The sequence below is a fragment of the Micromys minutus genome (assembly GCF_963924665.1).
Source record: "Micromys minutus genome assembly, chromosome: 22".
Lineage (NCBI taxonomy): Eukaryota > Metazoa > Chordata > Mammalia > Rodentia > Muridae > Micromys > Micromys minutus.
This window is the reverse complement of record NC_137957.1, coordinates 12592421-12614420: the sequence shown is the minus strand read 5'-3', so window position 1 is coordinate 12614420 and position 22000 is coordinate 12592421. Positions and strand designations below refer to the sequence as shown.

The following is a 22000-nucleotide window of genomic DNA, read 5'->3' as shown; positions in this document are numbered from 1 at the left end:
CTAATGGAATTCCAAGGTTTTATCAGCTTCTGCCTCCACTCCTAATGAGAAATGGTGAGATCCTCCCACGTTTGGCTCATGGTGTACAGTCAACCTGTGAAGCAAAGAGCTCCTGGCTACGGTTAACCATCAAATGGTTGTTGTTTTGTTTTAAAGAGACAGCTCAATTACATTAAATAGGATTTATATTTAACAAATCTCATGTGTCGAACTGACATTTTTCTAAAAAAAAACGAACAAAAGTGGAGTCCTCTAATGCAAACCCTTATGGAAGTGTGAACCCGAAGCCTTTCTGCCTCGGGTTACTTGTGTGTTGAAAACCAAAGTGCTAATATGGTAGAAGTGCTTTGGCAAACAAGAGTGTGGTGATTAGACATGGTAACTAAGGAGAGACAGAAGGAAGACCTTACGAAGATCCGATCATAACAGATGGGATACAAAACCACCATGAGGAAGAGGAAGAATCAAACCCATGCATGACCCGTCATTCCCAAGTGATTCATCGCTGCTTTTGGGGAAATTCCAGAGTCCAAAGTGAAGATGCCCATACTGTGTCTGGCCTTGAGTTCTTGTAAACTTAAAGCCAAGGAAGCTGCTAGAAACTGAGTCACTGGTCTTATTGTGAGGAAAATTAAAAAGAAGAGATATTGAGCAAGTTACTATCTTTAAAGAAATGTGATGTAGGAAGAAATCTAAACAAGATATAAAAGGATCTATGCAACAAGCACACACACACACACACACACACACATACACACACACACACGCTCATACATGCATGCACACAAGGTTGGTGGCTGCTCAGCTAGAATTCCATGTGCATAGTGTTGACTGAGATCGATCGGGACACCTGACCAATTAATAACAATCAGTCAATGACACCAAAGGGCTATGAAACAATGAAAATATGCCATTTTCTGAAGAACCACCGTGGTCTCCAAAAACGTGTCTCTCTCATGCTCGATGTTTCCATGTAAACAAAGTTATGCAACATGGTTCTATGTACTTCCGAAAATCAACTTTCTCTTGGACTCACAGATTTCATCTGCTATATTTTTAGCTAACGGAACAATAAATTGGGTGTGGTGGCTGACTAACACCTATAATCCTAGCACGCTAGAGGTTGGGGCAGGAGGATCAGGAGTTCACGTCCAGCCTCAGGTACATGAGGCATATCAAGTTTGAGATAAGACTGAATTACATGAGACCCAGACTCAGAAAACCAAAGACAGAGCAGTAGATCCCCAAGATGTACTAGTAAGTCTACACTCACTGTATTTCATGGGATGCAGCGGCCGTCAGCATCTTACCCATCAAGTTAGAGTAACTGGCTGTAAACACAAGCTTCATGCACCTACATCACTGAACAGTTCTGCCTGGATCCCTCCCAATCATCTGAAAACTCACAGTTTGGAAGAGTGCACACACACACACACACACGAGTGTCAGTTTGCAAGAATCAAAGGACCCCTTGCTTCTATCCAGACTTAGATCACCTCAAAGTGGCAGGCTTTTTGTGGCAAAAAGACTTTCCTTTCTGACAGAACAGGAGAAGATATGAAAAAGGCTTCAATGGAAGGAAGGCTTCCTCTTCAGGTGTTTAATTCCAAAAGCATACATATCTATCATGTGACTCCACAAGGGACAACCAAAAGTTAAAAAGGAAATCAACCCCCATCCTTGCCACTCGGCCACCAACATATGCCCATGGTGCAGACAGGTAACCCAGCTCACGTCACATCAAGAAGAAATGGACACCATCTCTGTACGTCTTTCTATATGGATACCCTATCTGTATGTATTTCTATTGGTAAGCCAGCTATTTATGCTAGTCTAGATTACACTAGTCTCTTTCTTTAAAATATGTTAAGATACTCCGGATATTGAACCCAGGGCCTTGATTACACAAAACAAGCACTCTAAATTGAGCTACAAAACCAGCTCTGTATTCTTTTATATTACACACACACACACACACACACACACACACACACACACACACACACGGCACCCAAAAAGTTTAAAATAAAGGATAAAAACACATCATACTATGCTCTTAGTGGGGAAGATGGCTCAGTCAATAAAGGTTTGCTTTGCAGGAATAGAGGACCTGAGCCTGACTCCCTGACCCACATAAAGGGCAAGCAGCCAGTCCTTGCAACTCCATTGTGAAAGAGACTGAGAGGGAAGATCCCTGGGGCTAACCGGCCAGCCAGCATAGCCCAATCAGCAAGCCCCAGGCCAGTGAGAGATCTACCCTCACATACACATTAGGCAAATGGCATTCCTGGTGAATGACACCCAGTGCTCCAACCTCTACATGCACACGTACATGTGTGTACATGTACACATACATGTGTGCACAGTACATATATACACATCAGTATGTCATTCCAGCACCACACTGGGTCGTGCTACAATCCGTAAACCTGATAGATTTCACTTCTCTGTAATTCCATGAACCTTCCAACATGTTAATGAAGAGTACATATATATATATATATATATATATATATATATATATATATATATATATATATATATATATATATATATATATATATATATGTGACCTTTTATAATTGGCCTCTCTCTGCTTGGAGTTCTGAGTCTATCCCACACACTTTCCTATCTGACTCCATCCTTCCTACTGGCCCCTGACTGCCTCACAACCACATCAAAACCGAAACCACTTCTGTGGCATTGGAGTGCACATGCCTCGTCATGGTTGGTCCTCACTGTGTCACCTCTGGCAAATTAAAGGTTCCTCAGTTACACTCGGATTTGGGAAGTGGGGTCTGCATGCACCATCTCTTGCAGTTCTTGGGAGATGTAAGCGTGTGTATGAAGGACACCTGACAGCCAGGCACATAGCTCACACGCAGTGACTATTAGCTAGTACAGGACTGACGTTCTAGGTTCACCTCGGTTGCACGCATTTAAAATGCTCAGCTGATGATTCCTAAAAAGGAAACGCACGGGAGTCCCTGGAGCCTCTTCTTTACCTGGAATGCTCCCACCCCCTTTTCAGGGGAGCACCTACTCATCTATCAAAGTCAGATCAGCTGTCTCTGCCTCGAGTGTGCTGAGCACTCCCACAGCAGGACAACCTTCCTAGGGTAGCTTAAAGACCCTTCTAACAGGCCGTGCAGCTGAACTGTTTGCCCCTTCATTTATAAAGCTAGGACATGAACCAGAAAAGCGCCTGCCATCCCTTACTAACTCCTCACTCAACAAACACTGCCTCACAAATACTAAAAGCCAAATCGGGTGCCCTGAGTGGCTTTTACATCTGGGAGAGGGTTGCATTGCTAGGGAAATGAGAAGACCCTATAGGAGGCCTGCTCGGTGGATCATCAGCTCGGCCGAGACACACCCTCAAGGAGCCTAACCAGGTGGACAATGGCTGAATGGCAGGATGAGTGGGTGGCACCTCATTGTGGCATAACTAAAGAACTTTGGGCCAGTTCACTATATAATGGAATTATGTCATAAGCACACTTAATTGACTGGGATTAACTGTGTTTATTTGGAATTGGGGAGGGGAAGGGATTAGAATTACTTCTTCTTCCAACTGGAAATTGGCCATGTAGAAGTATGAGGTGAACCATGAGTTCACGTCTGACTTTTGAGTGTTCCTGGATGCTGTCCTTGGTGAGTTTCATCTGTCTCTCTTCCTCCCTCTCTAAGCCTCTCTGTCTCTCTCTGCCCCTCTGTCTGTCTGTCTGTCCCTCCCCCCCCATTCTTCTCTTTAGTGTATGTGGTGGTCTCACTATGTCACCCAGATTGGTCTTGAATTTCAGAGTTAAAGCAAGCCCCCTGTCTCAGGACTCTTGAGTAGTTGGGACCAAAGGCATGCCATGGTGCGCAGCTGACTTGAGAATTTTCAAGGACCCCTTTGTTGAAATGTTTCTTATTCTGAGACTTGAGAGCTTGCCCTCATATACACTGTTATTCCCATGCAATTACTGCTAAAGCAATTTCATGAATCGCCGTAGACCCAGGATTTGAAAAGCAAATGAACAAGAGCTCTCGTGAAATGAAATAAAATTGCCCATTTCTAGAACAACACCCCTCCAATGAGCCATAGCCCACAAAGCACTTCGCTCTAGCTGGTCTCAAGTCTGGTGTCTCTTCGGAGCAGCGGCTAGAGCAGGAGAGCAGAACGCACGGGGGAACCGGCTTCTTAAACTGTGGGTCATGACCCCATGAAGGCTGCAGAGCAGAGCTGGGGGAAGCTTGAACATCTGGCAACAACGAGAGGTTTCTGAGCCGAAATACACCAAAAACAGCATGGTGAAGGACAGGGTGTGTTCCTATGAGCACCGACATAGTCCACTGCATTCTGTACACACAACATACACAGCACCAACAAATGCTGCCTGAAACATGCCAATGCAAATGCCAGACAACTATAAGCTATTGATTGCTGTGGCCGTCGGTGTGCTTATACAAACACAATGGTTTAATTACGGACAGTTTTCCTACTGTCCCCCAGCATGTGAGTACCAAAGCAGTGCAGCTTCAGGTTGTGCTGTTTAAGATGTTTGCTTCTAGACAGTGTTTCTGTGGGGGCTGGAGAGATGCCTCAGAGGTTAAGAATACTTGCTGCTCTTGCAGGGGACCCAGGTTCAAGCCCCGCAACCAATATTGGGCAGAACCATCTGTAACTTGAGTTCCAAGAAGTCCTATGGCCTCTGTGGGTTTGAAGCATGCTAGTGCACATACATAAATGCAGGCAAAAACCCATATGCATAAAATAAAAAGACTCATATCTTCAAAAATAAGACAATTTGGAAAAAAAAATCTCATTAAAGGGAACGGGGAGTTCAAAAATTGCTTTCTGAAGTTTTGGCTTTGAGTTTCACAAAAGAAAGTATTAAATGAATTTTGACTTGGGGTAAGTACAGAATTCACAACAATTTTGATTGTCCTAAATATTCGTATGCCATTTTGTATGCTATATTTATGCCAAGCAACCATCTCAGACCAGTGATTATAAAATAGAAATATTTATCCAGCTAAGAAACACTGCCAGTGTCCTACATCCTGAAGCATCAAATCTTCAGCCAAGCTCTAATTCTGTGTGTAAAAACCAACATTCACATCTATCTCACTGGTGTGAATATTTCAGCCCATGATTAACAGAATATAGAACTATACACATACCTAAGAATTATCTACAATTTACTGCTGGTAGTAAATCTGTGTATCTCCTTTATAGACTAAGATACCATCATTTGGTCAGTGTTTCTATCTTATATACTAATATATCCGGGATAACAGAAAGTCCTTGGGGGATAGGAGTCCGGAGGAGCAAACACTTAAGCCGCTCATAAAGAACACACTGCGTTCTCTTGCCTGTGTCCAGGGATGCGCAGATTACAGGCTGAATCCTCAGCATGAGAAGAAGCAATACATGGGAATGTAGGGGGGAACGGGAGGCTGGAGAAGGCCAGGAGAGGCACTGCACCCCTCGTCAACCTGCCGGGACTGGGCTTGCACTCGCAACTTGTAACTTCTCAACCTTACATTCCAAGTCACAACGGTAGTAGCAAAATTACAAGCTGCAAAGTAACAACGGGGAATAATTTTACGGCTGGGGGTCACCACAGGAAGACCTGCGGTTAGGGTCATGGCGTTAGGAAGGTCGAGAACTGCTGACTTCCATATCTAGCTAGAGTGGTTGTTACAGGGCAGCTTTGAACTCAAGGAACACAAGAGGGGATTAAACTGACTACTTTAAGGAAAACATACCACTGCTTTGATATTTAGAGCAAAGGTTCTCAAAGTTTAGTCCTGGACTCACCAGGACAGCAGGACTTGGACACTTCTGGGGACTTAGGTAAGGTCCAGCTCCTCAGGTCACTGTGGACTTGTTAACAAGCAAAGACTCCTTCCCTGTCTCCAAATGCAAGGGTTGGACATCTAAGAAATAACTGGTGTTTTGTTTTATAAAAAGATAGTTGAAAGGGTAGTAGAGGCAGAGAAAGGCAGAGAGAGAGAGAGAGAGAGAGAGAGAGAGAGAGAGAGAGAGAGAGAGAGAGAGAGAGAGAGAGAGAAGAGGAGTAGAGGCTGGCCATGAGCATGGGAAGAGTGGTGGGGGAGGGGAATGGGGAAGAGGAGAGGAAGGGGCAAGAGGATAGAGCAGGAGGAAGAAAGCAAGAGAGAGAGAGGAGGGGGCAAACCCCTTTTATAGTGAGTCGGGAACACCCAGCTGTTGCCAGGTAACTGTGGGGCAAAGCTTCAACAAAATACTGACAACAGGTCCACAGGGGTTAGGGGGTGGGAAGTGAATCCTCCTGAGGAGGTGGAGTGAGTTTCTACACAAAGGTGACTTTTAACTCTCACTCCTCAGCCTGTGCACTGTTTATTCCTATCTCCTTCCCCTCCCCTCTTCCTCCTAGCTCAGCCTCCACCAGCACCAGCACCAGCACCAGCACCAGCACCAGCACAGGATAAGCTGATAAGAAGGCTCCCATCAAATGCTGACCCACATCTGCCCCCCCCAAAAAAACCCCACGAGTCAGCGAGTCTGTTTCCTATGGGTTGCTGTTCTGTGCTGTTCCTGTAAGAGCAGCACTAGGATTCCCCACATGTGCACCCCACCTAGAAGCAAAGGAAGACTGTGCCTTTGATGGACATTTGGCTGGATGAGAGCTTCCCTCTGTCTGTCTGGCAGCCCTTTTATTTTTGGCAACTTGTAGTGAATGAACAGCTAGAGATTTCTGGTAGAGCCATTTCTATCTATCGCTGCGGGTCACACACACGGAGAAAATAACATTCATTAGCTCTCTGGCTCTCCGCTAATAATGACGCAGGCAGCTGTAAAGTGTGTCCCCTTATAGGTACAAGTCACAGAAAGACTAACAACCCCTTTTGAAGCTTGGCTCAGTGTGGATTCTGCTGATGGCTAATTGGGTCCCATTACATTCATGAGGGATCGTTAAAATCTGCATCTTTAATGTTTTCTTCATAAAGTTGAAGCCCCAGTAAGTAATCCCAAGTTCTTTAGAGAGGAGTGGGTCTTGGGCTCAAGATGTAGCTGGCAGGACACTTGTGTAGCATGTTCAAGACCCTGGGTCCCCTCCCTAGCACCGTGAACAGGACAAAACAAACAGGGAGAAAAATGAAACAAACAGAAACTAAAGTTTCTTAAATGTGTCACTTAACAGGTCCAGTAGCACATGGCTTTAATGAGGACACACGGACGGCAGGGCTGGGTTTGTCTCTGATTTGGGGGCTAGCCAGGTAACACAGTACCCTGCTTTATAAAAAGCGTACATATGCAAATACCAACTTCTTAGAGATGAGCAGGTCATAATTAAGGAAGTTAATTTGTCACTCATTTGGACCATAGCTTCTGATGAGATCAAACACTAACAAGATTGTGGCAGCTGATAGTTGTTGAGCACTTACTGAAACCCAGGGCTCCCTCCACTGCCATGGTGGTCCTGACCTCAGCCTCACAGTAAGCTCAGGAAACAAAGCTGCTCCCCAGACTCAATATTCAGATTGAAAGGCTGAGATTCCATGAAGGGAAAAACGGGTCGTCTGAGATCTCAACTGACAAGCGTGCCGCCTTGTTACAGGAAGTCTGTGCGCAGGAACGGATGGAGATTTGCAGAGTCGGATGGGAAGGTGGCCAGCACCACCCCATTAGAAGCTGGATGGTACAGATGGGCCAGGAAACCGTTCCTTCTGCTGGGAACCTGCACTGGAATATTGGATCCCTCCGTAATGCTTGATTTGGCCCATGCTCATCTGGGCCAGCAAGACTTTCTGGGGACTCCGTGTCATAATGTAATTTCTCCTCGCGCACACTGGGGAACAAGTAGCCTGCTAACCAATACTGGACTACTGACCATGTCTGAGTGGCGCCAGGATGCGTGATATAGTCTTGAGAAGAAAAGGAGACAAATACAAGGACTGTCAATGTTCAATAGCCTGAAAGGATCTTATCTATTTAATAAACACACCTTAATTACTCTTCCACCACTGCAACGAAAGACATGAGTAAAGCGACTTTTAAATGATGCAGCATTTAACTCTTTGTGCGTGCGTGCGTGTGTGTGTGTGTGTGTGTGTGTGTGTGTGTGTGTGTGTGTGTGGTTTGCTTATGGTTTCAGAGAGTTAGTCCTGTCACGGTTTAGCAAGCAGGCCTGGCACAGGAATGGTAACCGAGAGCTCATTTCTGATACAAAGGTGGCAGGGAGAAAAATTGTGAGGCTGAGCCTGGTGTGAACTTTTGAAACCTCAAAGCCCATTCCCACTGACACATCTGTGTCAACAAGGCCACACCTCCTAATCCTTCCCAAACAGTTCCACTCACGAGAGACTAGTTATTCAAACACGTAAGTGTATAGGGACTTTTCTCATTCAAGCCACTACAAATAGAGTATATATACAGTTCAAGCCAGCTGTGAAAACGTATGCCTGCTATTCCAGCATTTGATGGAGGCTGAGGCAGAAGGTCTATGGTGAGTGTACTGTGCTGTGAGTTCAAGAACAACCTGGAGTACAATGTGAGACCTGGTCTATAAATAGATAAACAAATACCTGGCCTATAAATAATATAAATACATAAATAATAAATAAGTAAACAAATACAGATGATGTGATTTGGAATATGAAACCTGGTCTTACTTTCTGATTTACCCAAATCTGAATTTGTAGGAGGCTGGATGCTTTAATATGTCACGCCCAAACCACCTTTCTTGACATACTTCAAGATCGCTATTCAGAAAAACAACAGACCTCTACTGACACAGGATAAGCCCAGAAGGAAGAGAAAACCATGACTATGAGGGAAATGTAGGTGCCTTAATAACGTGACTATGAATGAGCTCCTCCAGACTAGAGGGGTAGCTCAGAGGTTAAGAGCCCTGACTCCTCTTCCAGAGGTCCTGAGTTCAATTCCCAGCAACCACATGGTCGCTCACAACCAATGGGGAGCCATTGCCTTCTTCTGATGTGTGTGAAGACAGTGACACTGTATTTGCATACAATAAACAAACAAACAAACAAACAAACAAATAAATAAATATGTTTGAAAGAGAAAAGAAAGAGTTTCCTCCCACAGACACACCCTTTTCTGGCCAGAAAGGCCCATTCACATGAAGCAGAGTTAGGAGTCTGACTGGCCCAGGAAGGACAGTCACAGGCTTCTAGGACACTTCATGTCCACTGCACCTGTCCTTGTATGCACTGTCCCATGCTCTGACAACACCTCCCTTGCCCTAGAAGCCCAAGCCCCATCCCTTGGTTTACCTCAGGTAGGGTTTAGCACCTAGCTCCTAGCTGGGTCTCATGCTGAATGTGCTTGGCTCCTGTAGATTCCTTGTTGCTGTTACTCTGTCTAGGGTTAGTTCATTCGACTCTCAAATTATCATACCTTCACACACACATGTACTAATGCATACATCTAATTTTTAAAAATAGAAAAAGTCCTTAAACATGTCTATTTAAGAAATGAATAAAGCTGCAGCTGTTTTTAAAACTACAAATGTATCCTTAATATCCACAATGCCAAAGATGAGTCTATAATTAATTAAAATCTTCCATCTTTGTGGGACTTGATGGCTCATAACTTAAATTCCAGCACTAGAGAGATATGGAGCAGGCAAATTTCTGTGAGTTCAAGGCTACCCTGGTCTACATAGTGAGTTCCAGGACATCCAGGACTACACAGTGAGACCCTGTCTCAAAAACAAGAACAAAACCCCTCTATATCCAAAGCAAAACCAGGAGCATTTGGGAAATGATGAAGAGGGTTCATGTTTCTTTGACTGTCGAGAAGGGGAAGATTACTTGAACACCAACATAAGTAAGTGTCTTAGGCACCTTGTTGCAGGCCTATCTTCTATAGAAGCACTAGAAAGGCAGAGGTACAAAGATCACTGTAATTCTGAGGCCAGCCTGGTCTACATATTGAGTTCTAGGGCAGCTGAGTCTACTCAGTAAGACCCTGCCTCAGCAGCATAAACAAAAATATTTGCTAGACATGAACAAATCAAAATCACTTTGGTTTGCCAAGCAACAGTATTTTCAAATGTCAAAACACAAGCTATAAACTGAGAGAATTATGTCTGTAATATAACACACAATAGGCCAATACAAAGAACACACTAAAAATAAAAACGCACAAATCATTAAGGGGGCAAAGACACGAGTAAGGACTTTAGTTATTTAAAAAAATAACCCAGTGAATATTTGACAAGATTTTCTCCCATTAGCAACTGGAATCAAGCAAATTAAGGAAAAGTACCATTTCACTCAAAAGACCACTTCCAAAAGCATGTCTTCATGGCAACTGCCAATCACACACTAAGTCTGCTCTCTCCTTTTGAGGTTACTGTACTATACCCAGCTATGAAGGGTGACTACATTTCCCAGCCTCCTTTGCAGCAATGTGTGATCACATGACTCATCAGGGTCTCACCAGTTACATCGATGGAATTTACACATTCCTTGAGCTCTTGGATTTCAAAACCTTGTACCTGCTTGTCTCTTGTCACAAGCCAGAATATGAACAAATTCAAGACTGGGTTTCAGACAGGCGATCATGTTCAATCCTCGAGGCCCTGGTAGCACCGCAAAGTAGAGACAGCCTGAATAATCTACCGGAGCACAGAGATCCTGGCGGCCAAGACTGCACACCTCCACAGTTAGATGAGCAGGAAGAGATTTTAGTGAGGCATTCAAGGTGTGGGGAAAGTACATCTCTAATCTCAGCATTACCAAAGCATAAGGAGGAAGACTGCTGTGAGTCCAAAACCAGCTTGGGCCACTGAGTGAGTTCTAGGCCATCCTGAGCTGCCGCGAGGCTGTCTCAAAATCACAATAATAACAATAATAGTAGTAGTAATAATATTAATAAGTCTATATTTTCAGTCACTGACATAATTATTATTACTACTTCTATCTTCTACTATTATTGTTGTTATTTAGGTTTGTGGGGTTTTGTTTTGAGACGGCCCTGGCTGTCCTGAAACTTGCTATGTCGACCATACTGGCCTCAAACTCAGAGAGTTCTGTCTGCCTCTGCCTCTGAATGCTGAGTTAAGGGCCTGTGCCACCACAGCCAGCTTTCTTTCTCCTTATCACAACAGTGGAGACTGTGTCTTGGCGAATATACTGGTCAATTCTATGTGCGTTTCATAATGTATATGAAGTTCCATCCTCCACTGGTAAGAACATAAATACCAGAGATGCAACAGACACTTAGAGCATTTGGATGCTGTGTTATGCTGGACAGCCAAAACTGCAAATAACTCAAACTTAAAACAGAAAGAGGAAGTAGCTTGTGGTATCTTCATGAACTGGAATATTACATATCAGAGAATATGTGGTATAGTATTTAAAATTATAGCTATTGATATTAATTTAGTATTGACATTATACTAAAGTAAAAAGATCAAAGTCATAAGAATAAATACTGATTTTTTCCCAGTGCTAGAGATGAAAACTTGTCCAGAACAGATAAACACTTTGCCTTAGCAATCTTTACATTTCATATTAGTAAAATTACATACACACACACAGGAATCATATACACAATAGTCATCAATTCATAGAAATCTTATTTTAGCTAGAGTTTAGTCTGTTTCCTGTCTCTCCATGGGTACGATAAAAAACAAACCAACAAACAACAGCATCAACAAACCTCCACATGTCATTTTCAAGCACAAATACCGCAGCATGCATCCTTAAAAGATAAAAGAGTCGTTAGATAGATCAAACTTTTATTATTCCGCTTTTAAATTTTAATATTTTCTCAATACCATTAAAAACCCAGAACATATTCAAACAGCTCTATATTCTTCACATATCAACATATCACATATCGAAGATATAAAAAAAAAGACTAGAAAAACTATAGTGAAACTTTAAAGAAAGCAAATGAGTGATTAATAACAGTAAATTCTAAACTGGGGGGGTAAGAATGGGAAGAGAGCTATGTCCCCAAAGACGCAAGCATAGAAATTTCTAAGACACTGCCAACTGGTACTCACAGCTCATCTTACACTGTATTTCCTGAACTGTAAATAACTTTCTGTAACCTCCATGTCTTTTCTTTTTTTTTTTTTTCAGATGGAAGGGAGGGAGAAAAAGGAGAGTATTTTCCCAGTCTACCCTCCCTATCCCGCCTCCCTCCAGCTCCTGAAATCTAAACCCAACCTTAGGAAAAGCTACAATGTATCTCCGAGTTCCAACTACGCATGCGTGGAACAGCCTGTGGCCAAGTTCCACTGTCACCAGATCAACACAGACTATACTTTGCTCGGATTTCCTTTGCCTACCCTCATCCTGCAGGACAATGAGGCTGAACAGGAGATTCGAGCAGTTAAGCCTCAAAGTTTGCTAAGGGCCAGGTACAGCAGGATCAGAAACAGGAAGGAAGAGCCACATCAAACAAGGGCATATCTCTTGTGAGCATGTGAAGCCTGTCTCCCCACGGGAGGAGGCCACACCTGACAGCCACACACTCTGAACACCCAATCATGTCAGCTCTGGTTATGGTGATGTGTAATTAATACCACCATTGTTTTTTAGACCTTCGCTTTCCACTTCTAATTCACCATGTAATAAATACTATTCTAAAGCCATTGTTAACAACTACAGAACACTCCATGTGTGCAAGCACGTGTGCAAGCTAGCCAACCTTTCTCCAAAGAGACGTAGCCAGCCTTTATTTACTGTTAAGACACTGTCACTGTTTCCAGACTTTCAAAAGACGCTACAATCTTACCTCTACTTAACGCTGTGGCCATACTTGGTGAAGGACAGTAATGTGAACGTTCTCCATGTATCACTGTGAATAATTGTGAGTGATCACTACAGATGAATTTTCATCCTATACTCTGCTCTCTTCAGTCAATAAATGTTTAGTGAAGCCCTGTACAAGGGGGTGGGGCTACACAGTCAAGTTGCTTTCATGGGGATCAGCAGCAAACTGGCAATAAGTGAAATTCTCATTTCTAAATTAACTTATACAATATAGTTTGTGAATTAAATTTTAAGTTTATAAATATATTTATATATGTATTTAAACCTAAAATTATATCTATAGATTATATGTTTTATATAAAATATATAAATTATAGATCATATGTGTATATATTATATATACCATATGTGAATATATTATATATACTATCACACACACACACACACACACACACACACACACACACACACATATAGATGGGGGGAGGCTGCGTAAGTAGTTGGCTGTGGTTGTGCGCTTGGATGTACACCTGGTTCCAAGCCATGTGTCATACAGAGGAAGTTCAAGGCCAACCTAGGCTACAGAGTGAGGCCCTGTCTCAGACAGTATGGAATTAAATCACTGACTTTACTGACATCATAAGAATGCTTTAACTCAGAGATAAACTCAGGGAGTGGTCTATGGTTTTATTTTTCCATGTATCATCATTATACGAAAATAGAGAAAACCTAAAACAAACTCAAGCAAACATGGCCACCCAGTCTCAGAAAAATCACTTTAGACTTAGTACCTTGTGCTTGGGTGAAAGAACAAAGTGCACCTTCTGGCAAGGGTGGGGTGGGGGTAGAGAGAAGGAGGCTCATGGTTTTTACCGAGGACCCAGGTTAGTCTCCCTGCACCTGCAAGGTGACTAACGAGCATCTGCAACTCAAGTTCCCAAGGATCCAGCGCCCCCTTCTGACAATGGCAGGCACTACAAGCACGAGACAAAGACGCAAGCCTGTTCTCATAAAATAAAATACATTTTTTAAAAAGTATGTTTAGTGAGCTTGCACAGGATTCAGGTTCAGTTTACAGCACCCACACTGGATGGCCCATGACCTCGGCTCCAGGTTAATTAACTCCCCTTTGACCTCTGCAGGCACCTACACACTATATACATTAACTCAATGCAAGCACACACAATGCGCACATATAAAAAAAACAAATCTTTTTAAAGACCTGTCTTTCATCCATGCCCATAGAATTCCTATTTTCAACTACACCAGGAAACGAATTCCAGTCTAAGGTCCCTATATCTAAGATCCCTATACTTTCTGTGGCTGATTCAAGATCTACCCTATGCACATCTACTCAGGAAGACTGAAGATTAGGCATCTGGATTTCAAAAGACTTACCTAAATCAGAATATAACAGGAGGTAGATGAGACACAAATGAAATAATTATATAATGACTAACATTTATTGAGCATGTATTATGTGCCAAGCCTGTGCAAAATGTTTCTCACAAACCACCTCATGGCAACCTCACAGAGACAAGGTCTTACTCTTATTATCCATGTCTTGTGGATGAAGAAATTGCACCTTTGATGTCACACGTGTAATTAGTAGCAAGGCATTGAGCTAACACCAAAGCATACACTTAAATACTGCGTCCCATCTCTTCCCAAGAGATGACAACAGGGCAGCAGGTGTAGGTTGTCAATAAATTAGAAAGTAACTAAACATCCAGAAGTAACAATGTCTTCACATAATTACCTATCATCCCAACATCTGCCCTCAAACTATCAAAACCCAACAAATTAGAAACATGGGTTACTTATTTTTTAAATGTATCAACTAGGTAGAATGAAAAAGGCAAGATCAGTAACCTCACCACCTGGGAGGTGAAAGTAGGAAGGTCAAGAGGTGAAAGTCATCCTCATTAACAGAAGGCCAGCCTGTTTCTAAGAAGAGAAGGAGAAAAAGAAAGAAAAAGAAAAGAATCTGGGGTCAAACACAACCAGCTCTGAAACCTGTCTGTGGGCTCAACCCTGTGGCTCCTTCTGGTCAACCCCGGGGTATTTTGTAGTTACATTATCCAGGAAAACGAGCTCCTTGCAGTAGCTGAAATTAGTTTCAACACAACAGCAAGCAAAGTGAGCACACACAGTCACCAGGCTATTTTCCTTGATCACAAGACCACCAAGAACTGTGGCTTCCTGAGATGATCTTGTCAAGGAGAAAACAAACAAACCAACCAACCCAGTTACAGATAATTTAATGACAAGTTATTTATCTTTTCATTAAACTGTGAGTCCTTTGATGAATAAATTCTAAGTGGATAAGTATTCTGCCTCCACCTTTGAGAGAAACCTGAGGAGTCTTGCAGGACCCCAAAAGCATCCTACCTCTCCATGGAGGATTGCGTGAACCTCCAGAAAACAAGTCTGGAACCCTGCCCCACCAATCCCTTCCCAGTCTGGTCTGCTCAGAGCACTACCAGCAAAGACAGAGACTGACATAACTGAGCTCTGAGCAGCCCAGAGGAAACGGATGGAAAGCAGAGACCTACGGCTGAACATTAGATGGAGCTCCGAGAGTCTTAGAGAAGAGTTGGGGGAAGAATTAAGGGCCTAGAAGATGACAGGAACTCCACAGAAAGACCGACAAAGTCAACTAACATGGACCAGTGGGGGCTCCCAGAAACTGAACCACTAACCCCAAAGCAAGTATACTCTGGACCTAGGCCACTCACATATATTTGTAACAGAAGTACAGCTTGGTCTTCCTGCAGGTCCCCCACCAACAGGAGCAGGAACTGTCCCTGAATGTGTTGTCTGCGGATCCCGTTCTCCTAACTGGGACACTTTGTATGGCTTCAGTTGAGGAGGAATGCACTTAATCATGCAGTGACTTGATGGTGTGGAGTGGAGAGGGGTTAGTTGATGGGGCGGGGTGGAGTGAGAAGGGAAGTGGGGAAAGGAGGGAGGAACTGTGTGAGGGTGAACTGGGAAGAGAGGAGGAGCTGATACTGGGATATAAAGTAAAAAAACTTTAAAATGCAATGGTATGACAGGAGGAGGGTACCTCCCAGGATATACTGCAAATAATAGCTGTCCATTCGGAACAGTGGATGTGTGCTATTTAAAGTCGACGTGTGCTGTTCATCTCACCTCAGAAGATGCACCTCTCACTGCTCCAGGTCCTCAGAGAGGGGCTCCCCAGATTGCTCAAGGACCCTTGGATAACCCACACCCCTCCTGTTTCCCAGAGCTCCTTCATTGCTCATTTTCCAGAGAAGAGAACACGTGGACACTACTGTTTAGAATCTCAGACCCAGATGAGTATTTCTTAATGGCCTACAAAATGGTGTATTTCTCTAGATTCCTTCTTTCCCCTTCTTCCCTCCCTCCTTTCCTTATTTCCTCCTTTTTCCTCCCTTCCTTCCCTTTTCCCCCCTTCCTTCCTTCCTCCTTCCTTCCTTCTTTCCCCTCCTTCCTCCTTGCCATTTTTTATTTCCCTTCTCAGTATGTTGTCAGACTGACTTTGAACTTCCCAACCTCCTGCCTCAGCCTCTCCAAGTGCCCTCTTGGTTTTGTGTGAGATGCTGACTAACACACATGACCAGACATGTGCCCTTCAGTGGTGACATGCGTGGTATGGTTTGTCCATGACTAAACTGTTCTACACCTATTTGGATAACTCCTCCTCCATATTACAAATTTCTTCTATATTGATATGACCATGATTTCATTTTTCTATACTCTTTATTCAATTCTAATTTAATTAAAGAACTCAGTTGGCTTGCTATGGAAAAAAATTAAAGGCAAAGATGATTTTCATCCACATCAGGTTAGCCAAGAAAAAAAAATGTGAAAAGTCTGAACATTTTATGAAGCAATTAATATGAATTTTCATGACATCTTCAATTTGATCAAAGACTCTTGGGACTGAGAAAATCTAAATTTCTGTTAGATAAGAAAAACCACGCCCAAGATAGAGAGTGAGGAGAGAGATAGATAGAGAGAGAGAGAGTGAGAGAAAGAGAGAGAGAGAGAGAGAGAGAGAGAGAGAGAGAGAGAGAGAGAGAGAGAGACCTATCCGATCTGAATCATGGAACTAAATGGAGTTATGGCCTCACACATGAAATTACACATTATTATCAGAGGCTGACAATAGCCCCAGGTAGTCTTGCTCTCAAACCTTTGCAGGCAGCCACGGAGATAAAAATCTAAGGTCTTGAGTTATTTTGTCAGATCAAAATACTATCCCTGGAATTCTAAGGTAAAAGCAATTGTTGTCAGGGAAATGGGAGACAGCAAGAAAGAACAATACCCCCAGAGTGTTGGACTTTAAATTGGAAGGTGGAAAAAGAATCACCTCTAATGGGAATGATTCAGAGCCACACATTCTCTGGCCCAAGCTAGAATTCACACACGTGGCTTTATTCACTGGGAACACACCTAATGCATCCAGCAAAGCCAGGCTTTCCCTTCAGCAACAGAAAAGGTGGGTTTCTTTTGTTTGGTGTCAGATAGAGTAGCTATAGCTGGAAGTAAGAGGAGTTATTCCCAAACTACACATCTAAATGCTGGATTGGCCTGAGCAAGGGAGTATTGCACAGACCTCCAGGAGGGAGCAGGGTAGTTATATGGTTAGGAACCCAGAGCTGGTCCCCCAGGCTCTCCTTCAGAGGGACCACGTCACTGCTCAGGACAGCTGGCTTTACACACCCTGAGCTGTCCTTTCTCACTCTCTAGGTTGTGCCCCTGAGCACAAGTGAAATCCCGTGTGTATCTTGGCTAGGTTAGACTCATTGAATTAAAATAACCAATCCCCATATTTGCATATGAATAGAGTGATCCTAGCCCCCCCCCCAACTCCCCCTCCGTGTGTGTGTGTGTGTGTGTGTGTGTGTGTGTGTGTGTGTGTGTTAGTTGAAGTCAGGCCACAGGGTAGGGCCAAGTAGGTTCACCGACGTCCTAAACCTAAGAACTGGGTGTGGGCAGTGGACAGGACTAAGCAAAGGTCACTTTTTGTGGACTGAATTGTTTCAGAAATAGCTTATACCATGTCCACAAATTTTTCTTAATTTTATATTTGATAGCTGTATTCTAACCAACCCCATTTGTCTCACCTTTAATAAATAAAGATGGCCTATCCTCATATTACAGAACTTACACCCTAAGGAAATTAAGATAATATTCAAACCTTTCGTTCCTGTGAGTCCTGTCCTTTTTCAAATAAAGATCCAAGTGGCTTACAGGGAGATACCCACACCAGCAGACCTTTCTGAATATGAATTGTGCCAGGAGGTGCTCCAAGCAATAAGACAACCAGACTGCCACTTCTGGAGAACCCGCCACAAAGAGCCATGTGGACAACGCGCGCACACAGGGATATGGTGACTGTCATCAGGAGTCCTGTGAACAGTTTGGGACTACACAAGACATATTGGGGGGGAAAATGCGTTATTCTCATTAGAAAGTTTACCCGACTTAAGGAAATAATAACTTCTCTGCTAATATAACTTTGACATCCATGTGAGGAGTTCCTAGAAGTATGGACTGATCTTCATGACAGGCAGAAAGGAAACTGAGTTTCAATAAATGCTCAGCCCAACCGCCCTGTAAAGGCCAGCCTGAACTCCTGTGGAGTTTGACGATGAGTTGGTCTTGAGTCACCCTCAGGCTCAGGTGACCCAGGATTGCCAGGCCCCAGGTCCTCTTCAGAACTGCAGGCATTTTCACAACTTGACCACACAAAAGGACACCTGGGAGGCTCTAGGCTTTCCCAAGGCAAGCCCTCACAGTTCACGTCAGCTCAGCCCTGTCACAAAACTCTAAGTAACTGCAGGTGTCTATATAGCTATCTGTATGAACTTTGCATTAAATGCACCACTCAACACCTGCGATCTTCACACCCATCCATTGTCTTCATCGGGAAAAGCAGAGACCACACGGGGTGGGGGTAGGGCAGCTAACCCACAGAGGTTTATTAAGCACCCCAGTGCAAAACAAAACACTTGAATTGGAGGGAAAAATATTTTTTTAAAGTGCAAAGCACCGAAAGTAAAAAGGGCTTAATCAACCTTAATTAGGTTGCCTCCTGACTATGTAAAGGGACTGAAACTACTTATTCATATATTCAAGCCTTCATTTCATATGCAAGTGCCCTCCAGCAAATGATAAAGCAATATCCTCCCGTGTTAAGGACGGCACCGAATTCCAGCTATAAAGGAGGAGTCAGATTCCAGTAGTCGCTGTAGGTTAACTGCCAGGGCTCGGAGGGAGCTATTTTACAAAAGCAGACTCGCCCTACTAAATTATAACACGGGAAAGCGTGCATGTCTGAAACAGCCTTCTCTCAATGAAACGCTCGACCACTGAGTATCCAGACTTTACAAAACGACTCCATAGGAGGGGGAAAAAATGCCGTGACAATGATTTCCCATAAAAAGAATGGTGTGATATGACAACTGGGCAGGAACTCTGGGCGCTGCCTTCCTGCCCCCAGTAAATCGCCAGCTGAAGGTGATTAAGTTCCAGCCTGTTGGGAGACAGGAGCTCCAGCCCGGGAAGCCACCTGGTAGCCTGCCCCGGTGGGTCTGATCAGGTTAGGACCGGCTTAGAGGAGGCCCCGGGGGCTCGGCCAGGAGCAGAACTGTCCCCTACCACCTTCCGCCCACGCAGACACCAAGTTACACACGGAACTCCAGGAGCACAATGACAAGCAGGCACACAAAAGGAGCGAGGCGGCCGCTCCCACCCTTACCTTTGACTTGACTTTCATACTCGGCTATGATCTCTTTGTCCTTCTTGAATCTGCTCGGGGTGGACATTCTCCGGCTGTTCCCGGCTTGCGTTCAATGGGCAAGTTCTTGCCGGGCGGTCACCGGCCAGTCTCCGTGGAGAAGCAGAGAGTTGTACTCCCTCTCGCAGAGAAGCCAGAGGCAGCACCCACGGGAGGGACCGGAGGGACGGGAGGAGCGAGAGGAGGAGGAGGGAGAAGAGCGACGAGAGCGAGCCGGGCGCCGGCACCCTGCTCCGGGCTGAGCCGCCCTGGGCGCTGGCGAGCGGGAGCCCCAGCCCACGAGGCCGGCCGTGCAAACTCGGGCGAGCAGGGTCGGGGGGCGTCTCCCGGCCGCTTCCTCTACGGCCGCGGGGCGGACGCGGGGATCGCGGGAGCGCGGCGCACCATTGTTGAGACCCGTGCGGGGGTCGCGCCCCGCCGGCCGCCGCCGCCTCCCTTCCTGCCGGCTCCCGGGACTGGGATGCTGCCGCCGCCCGGCAGGCCGAAGGGATGGCAGTCCCCACGCGGGTGCGATCGGCGGGACCCGAAGGGTGGCGGCGGCGAGGGTCGGACGCGCCCGGTTCAGCCCCGCGGAGTTGGCGGATCTGGAGCCGGCGCCGCGAGGGTTCTCCGCTGCCTCGGTCGCCGGCGCCTCGGCTCTTTCTCCGCCGCCCACTGGCCGCTGCTGCCCCCTGGCGGCCGCGGCGACACGCGCACCCGGAGCCGCGCCCCCGCCCACTGGGAGCCCAGATCTTGCTCGCCCCGAGAACCTTGTGCTGCTGGCCCTGGGACTTAGGCAAGGCGGGGGACCTGTCGCCCCTGAGAAGAAGGTGTTCCTGGGACGACGTCTTCTCTGTCCTGGCCCTGGCTCCTCCCCCCGCTCTGAGATCGTCCTGGAGGATGGACTTCCCTCGTGGCTGAAGTCCTGAGTTGGGTGTGTCACCCTAGGACACCGTACTCCAGGAAGAAAACTGAACATTGGATTGTGAAGGACCTGCCGGTTGACAATCAAAGAGGATGAAACTCTACCGTGGAGGCAGGGAGGGCAACTTCTTGAACACTCGGAGGCTCTCTTTCCTGTTCCCTTAGGGAAAGCGTGTGTAGTAGGAGTCTGTTGCATTTAGGATGTTGCTAGATTTCGTTCAGCAGGGTTTACCTTTCCTGGCTCCTCTTCAATAATTTCCAAACGCTGTGGTCCTGATTTATCAAAGTGATTATGGCAAAGGGGTGCCCGAGGCCAGAGTGTTTACACTGAGAGATACAAAAACCACAGAAAGGTTTAGACTCCTCTTTTCGGGATAACATTAGGTTCTAGTGCCGACACAAGCTAGAAGTGAGGGAATCAGCCTTAGGCACCTGACCTAAAGGATCTTACCGTAAATCTCGCCATAAAAAATTACAGACACTGAGACAATGCTGTAGAAATAATAAGTCTCATCCAAGAACAGGGCTGGGGAGACAGAGGGAAGGAAGAAAGGACAATGCGTTCGAGGCTGTTTGGGGACATATTTCAACAATTGATGGCTAGTTTGCAGTGATGGAGTGTTAGCCGATGTCCTCATACAGGCATGATTGTCCCTGAGCAACGCCCCATTCCCCACCCCCACCCCGTTCCTGAGTTAAAGGGTTGGGTAATTGGAAACAACTTATTCAGAGATTCACTCACATGTTAGGTATGATAGACGGCAAAAGTACTTCAAAATTTTAAACATATTCAGTATATGTGTGCTGGGTTGGCATTTTTAAATTGCATCAATTTAATTTTTTAACAATGTTCTGTCCTATCACAGAATACAATGAAAGATTAGGGCTCTGTTATTTTGGACACCGGGTTTCACATAGACCGGCTGGCCTTGAACTTGTTTATTTGTTTATTGAGACAAGACCTCCTGCAGCACATCCTGCCCTCAAATTAGCTATGTCAGAGAAGACGACCTTGAGCTCTCGGTGCCCCTGGTTTACCCACTAGATGCTGAGATACCACCACACCGGTTTTGCGTAGTTCCAGAGACTAAATCTCGGCTATAGTGCATTCTAGCTGAGCACTCTGTTAGCTGAGATTTGTGTTCTCTTTTACTCCGCAGGAGGATTCACTATGATTTTTTGATATTAAGGAAGCAGACGGGTTTGGACTCACCGCTGAGCCCTTTGTGTCTGGAACTTGGTTCTGGGCTGTCCTGATTTCTAGTACATCTGACTTAGGAAACAGGACACAGAGGGACTCCAGATTGCCTAGTGCAGAAGCTGGACAGGAAGGTCAGAGTCACCAGCACTCAGGAGAGTCCTCCTGTGCTGTGCGGAGATGCTGCACACAGCCCTTGAACACCAGGAAGCCTTTTAAATACAGAAGGGCCACGTTTGACATGGTTTTGTTTCTGGTACGAGAACTGGTACAGAAAAGATGGGTCAGCCTGGAGACAGTGAGACCCGAGGTGGGCAGCCTGTGTGATTGACAGCCTGTGTGATTGGGGTTTATTCCATATTTATTCCATATTT

General features: G+C 45.0%; 1 protein-coding gene across 2 annotated transcripts in view; it reads right to left on the bottom strand.

Annotated features, from left to right (window-relative positions):
- SRGAP1 (SLIT-ROBO Rho GTPase activating protein 1) overlaps positions 1-19553 on the bottom strand; it is a gene marked incomplete at both ends in the record, with an annotated part of 259181 nt that extends 239628 nt beyond the window's left edge. For both annotated transcript variants that reach the window (XM_080935754.1, XM_080935755.1), the window contains one exon: positions 19487-19553. In XM_080935754.1, the coding sequence (XP_080791880.1) occupies positions 19487-19553 (67 nt within the window). The remainder of the gene's footprint in view (positions 1-19486) is intronic.
- Positions 19554-22000: the final 2447 nt, after the last annotated feature.